Source organism: Solanum lycopersicum, chromosome 12 (assembly GCF_036512215.1).
Source record: "Solanum lycopersicum chromosome 12, SLM_r2.1".
Taxonomy (NCBI): Eukaryota; Viridiplantae; Streptophyta; class Magnoliopsida; order Solanales; family Solanaceae; genus Solanum; species Solanum lycopersicum.
The window spans coordinates 31,234,983-31,239,890 of NC_090811.1; the positions used below are offsets into that span (position 1 = coordinate 31,234,983).

The 4,908-nt window shown below is 39.1% G+C and overlaps 1 protein-coding gene across 1 annotated transcript; it reads right to left on the minus strand.

Moving 5' to 3' along the window:
* Nucleotides 1–2,719: 2,719 nt before the first annotated feature.
* LOC138340304 (uncharacterized) lies at nt 2,720–3,361 on the minus strand. Its single transcript, XM_069292016.1, has one exon. The coding sequence runs from the start codon at nt 3,359–3,361 to the stop codon at nt 2,720–2,722; it is 642 nt and encodes a 213-aa protein (XP_069148117.1).
* Nucleotides 3,362–4,908: the final 1,547 nt, after the last annotated feature.

Consider the following 4,908-nt stretch of genomic DNA (forward strand, 5'->3'; position numbering starts at 1 on the left):
AATTTCTAGTCATATTTATATTATTAAAAATAATGACTAACCTTAGTTATCAAAAATATGAGGGTAATGGGACTTCATATCGGCCTCGGCCTCCTATGTTGCACCCTCAACAAGATGATTCTTCCATAACACCTTTACGGAAACCACTTCTTTATTCTTCAACTTCTTGACTTGCCTATCAAGAATTTGAACTGGAACTTCCTCATAAGAGAGGTTATCCTTAACACCAAGACCCTTAAGAAGAAAAACGGACTCGGGATGACCGATACACTTTTTCACTAGGATGTTTCAATTCATAGTCAACCTAACAAACCCTTTGCAAGATTTTGTAGGGAACGACATAATAAGGACTCAACTTCCCCTTCTTGCCAAATCTAACGACCCCTTTCATTGGTGAAATTTTCAAATACACCTTATCACCTTCTTCAAACTCCAAATCCCTTCTCCTATGATTGGTCTAATACTTTTGCCGATTTTAAACCATTTGCAATTGTTTCCTTATGATATGAATCTTCTCTAAGGTCTTAAAAATCAAATTGGGACCAAGAAGCGAAGGCTCACCCACTTAAAACCATCCAATAGGAGACCTACACCTCCTACCATACAAGACTTCATAGGGAGCCATGGAAATGGATGAATGCAAACTATTATTATAAGAAACCTCCACCAAAGTCAAATGCCTATCCCAATACCCTTTAAAGTCAATAATGCAAGCCCTAAGCATATCCTCAAGGGTTTAAATAGTTTGTTCCGCTTGACCATACATTTGAGGATGAAAAGCAGTGCTCAACTTTACCGTAGTACCCAACTTTATTCGAAATGATCTCCAAAACCTAGATGTAAATTGTGCACCCCGATCTGATATGATGGATAAAGGAATACCATAGCGACACACAATCTCATCAATGAAGATTCTTGCATTATCTTCCGCCGAATATGTAGACTTGACGGGAATAAAGTGAGCGGACTTAGTCAACCTATCACTTTCACGTGTTGCATAAGAACACACCCCAAACCCACTCAGGATGTTTGATAATACAGAACAAAACCTTTTGTACCCTCCGGTAAATTCAACACCAGAGCGAAAGTGAGCCTATCTTTCAACAATTGGAAACTTTTCTCACATGCTTCCGACCAGTCAAATTTCCTACTCTTTTGGGTCAAAATAGTCAAAGGAGATGTAATGGACGCAAAACCATCCATGAACATCCGATAATAACCCACTAAACCCAAGAAACTCCTAATGTCGATTGGATTCAATGGTCTAGGCCAATTCTTCACCGCCTCCGTTTTCCTTGGGTCTTTCTCAACTCCACTAGAAATGATGTGCCAAGAATTGTCATCGACCTCAACCAAAACTCACACTTGCTATATTTGGAAAAAAATTGATGTTCTTTAAGGGTTTGCAATACTACCCTCAAATGACCCATGTGATCACACTCATTCCTTGAGTATACCAACATGTCGTCACTGAAGACAATGACAAATGAATCTACATAATTTCGGAAAACTCTATTCATTAGGTCCATAAAGGTCGTCAGAGCATTAGTCAGACCGAAAGGCATAACAAAGAACTCATAGTGCCCATACCAAGTCCAAAAGGCCGTCTTGGTTACATCCTCACCTCTCACCCTAAGTTAGTGATACCCCAATCTCAAGTCAATTTTTGAAAATTAAGCCCCTTGGAGGTGATCAAACAAGTCGTCAATCCTAGAGAGAGGGAACTTATTCTTAATGTTGACCTTTTTGAGTTTGCGGTAATCAATACACATTCTCAAGGAGCCATACTTCTTTACAAATAAAACTGGAGCACCCCATGGAGAGATACTCGGCCTTATAAAACCGTTATTTAGTAAATTATTGAGTTGAGCCTTCGACTCATTCAATTCGGCTGGAGTCATCCTATAAGGAGTAATTTATATGGGATTTGTATATGGTAGAAAATCGATACCGAAGTCAATTTCCCGTTCGGGAGGAATACCGGGAAGGTCATTAGGAAATTTGGAAACTCACTCACTCACTACGAGAACTGACTCAATGGGAAGAATTTTGAAGTCTAGATGTTGGACTCTTACCAAAGCGATATAGAAAACCCTCTGAGATCATTTTACATGTTATTAGACACGAGATAATACGACCTCTAGGAATAGAATTTCCCCCCTTCCACTCTACAACGTTTCATTTGGGAAGTTAGACCTCACCACCCTTGTCCTAAAATCATTGGAGGCTAAACATGCATGCAACTAATCCATACCCAATATAACATCAAAATCAAGGATATCGAGTTCTACTAGATCAACATAAGAAACTCTATTGGGCAACATTATTGGACAATTTCTAACCCTTTTTGCAACAACTGATTCACCCATGGGAGTAGACATTATAAAATGTTCATGCATAATATCGGGTAAAATATCAAACTTATTGGCTACTAGAGGAGTAACAAAGGATAAAGTAGCACCGGGATCAATGAAGGCATATACATCAATAGGGAAGACTTTTAACATACCGGTCACCACGTCAGGAGAAGTCTTTTGTTCACCCCTAGAGTGAAAGAATAGAAGCGGTTCTTCTTGGGAGCATCATTAGAACCACTTGCTTGAGCTTGGACACCACTCTCTTGACCCTTCAATTTTGTACAAGCTCTCATGTAGTGATAAATCTTTCCACAACTAAAAAAATTCCCCGTTCATACCAAGCACTCACCAAGATGACCCTTTCAACACTTGGCATATGTAGGCTTCTCATTTGGTGAGTTTCCACTCTGTCCCTTTTTAGCTCTCAATTTATTTCCCTTATCATCACGAGCCTTCGGGAACTTGTATGGAACTTGATTAGAAACCCTCTTCTTAAATCTACGCTTTTCTTGTATTTCAAGCCTATTATTTGAAGAACCTCCATCGAATGATCTTGCTCTCTTAGCATATCTATTCTTTCTCTTATCCCTTGCGTCCTCGACCGTTCTTGCATGCACCATAAGATGAGAAATGTTCATGTTGTCATGTAGCATGACCGAATAGCACTTCTCTTGTAATTCCTCCACCACCCCCATCACAAAATAGCTCATTTGATGTCTAGGATTGAAAACCAAAGAAGAAGCATATTTGGAGAATTTAATGAATTCCAAAGAGTATTCATGGATACTCCTTCCTCCTTGGTGACGGTTGATGAACTCCACCACTTTTTCCTCCTTCATCTCCCTAGGAAATAACCAATCTAGAAAATTCATCTTCAAGATCTCCCAAGTCATCGGACCACCCCTCAATGGCCTATTATCCCTCCATTGCACATACCATGCTTGTGCCACGTTCTTTAGTTGATAAGTAGTCAACTCGGCCTTCTCACATATGGATAACCCCATAGCCAAAAGTATTTAAGAGACTTCATCAATGAATTCTTGGGGGTCTTCATCAACCTTAGACCCGTACAAAGTAGGAGGGTTCATTCTAGTGAAGTCCCTTATATGGGAAGCCATAGTAGTGACTTCTTTATAAGAACGGGGGACAACCTCCGGATTTGTTTGAGCCGTCATAGCTTGGGCTTGGACGGTGGCATCTTGAGCCAATTGAATGAGGGCAGCCTGTATATCTCCATCCATCAAGGGTGGAGGATTGACCAGAGCTTGGTCAATATTAGTATCTTCTTTAAGTTTTGGAACTTGCTCACTATGGGGAGGAGCTTCTGCACTGGCAATTTCTTCTTCCAGTCTTCGAATCGCATTCCTTTTAGTGTTCATACTTCCTGTAAGCACAACAATAGAATTAGATGTCAAAGCACAGCATAGTATAATATTTCTACGAACTCGAATGATTCCTAGGCATCACATAGGTTCCTACTCATAAATGTGGCACACTTCACATTTATGAATACAAACCTACATAGACATGATAGAGAGAGAGACACAACTCAACAATATTCAACCTCATGCTCTGATACCAAGATTATCACATCTGGGTTTAGCCCCTAGATATAACCGGCATCGTCATTCTTTTTAAGGACTAAGACTAGCCTCTTATTCTCATGTCATTACATTCATAGGTTGAAAATGCGGAAAAAATCAAAACTTTTCATTACATCCACTAGGAGGTTTACATAGACCTATACTTACACACAATATAGGCGTATTGAGTATACATAGACCCTTCCCTTCGTGTAGGAAGGTTACATAGCCTTCTACTTTTATTGCACATACAGATATATAAGATAGAAATATAGTCTCAAAGATTGTCCATCTCATACCATCTAAATGATTATCACAACATGGACATAGCCCTACATAAAATGTAAAGAACCCACATATAGGCTTATATAAGTCGCACAGAATGAAATTGGAATAAACATAAAAGTATTCGAAAAACATAGAAACTTCTTAAGCATGATATTGGCATCACCCTCGAAAAGTGAGGACCTACCCACTTGGATGAAAGAGAATATTCAAGCCTTATTCAAGTCGTCCCGAATGAGCCTTGAATGACCAGAACCTAAAATGTTTGGGAATAGGGAAGAAAACGGGGTTAATAATCCACATGTACTAAGTATGAGACCTTATGCACATATAAAAGAAAAACATGCTAAAAAGGGACGTTTAGTTAAAAGATGCCATTTTACCGTTCTAACATTCTAATGCAAAGTCAATGAAGTCATACCAACCAACTAAGCATGCTTACTGACTCAAACAAGTAATATGTATCCCAACATACTTGAACCCTTGATTTATTACAACCCTGTCATCAAGGAATAACATTACAAGGATGAATAAGATTGTCACGACCCAATTTCTTGAGCCATGAAGGCACCTACTATAATCCATCAGTAGGTTAGCCAAACCACAACCCAAAACAACACGTAATGGGTGTGAGGGTTGAAACCAAACAAGACTAAGCAAACTTACTATAACAACATAAGCAA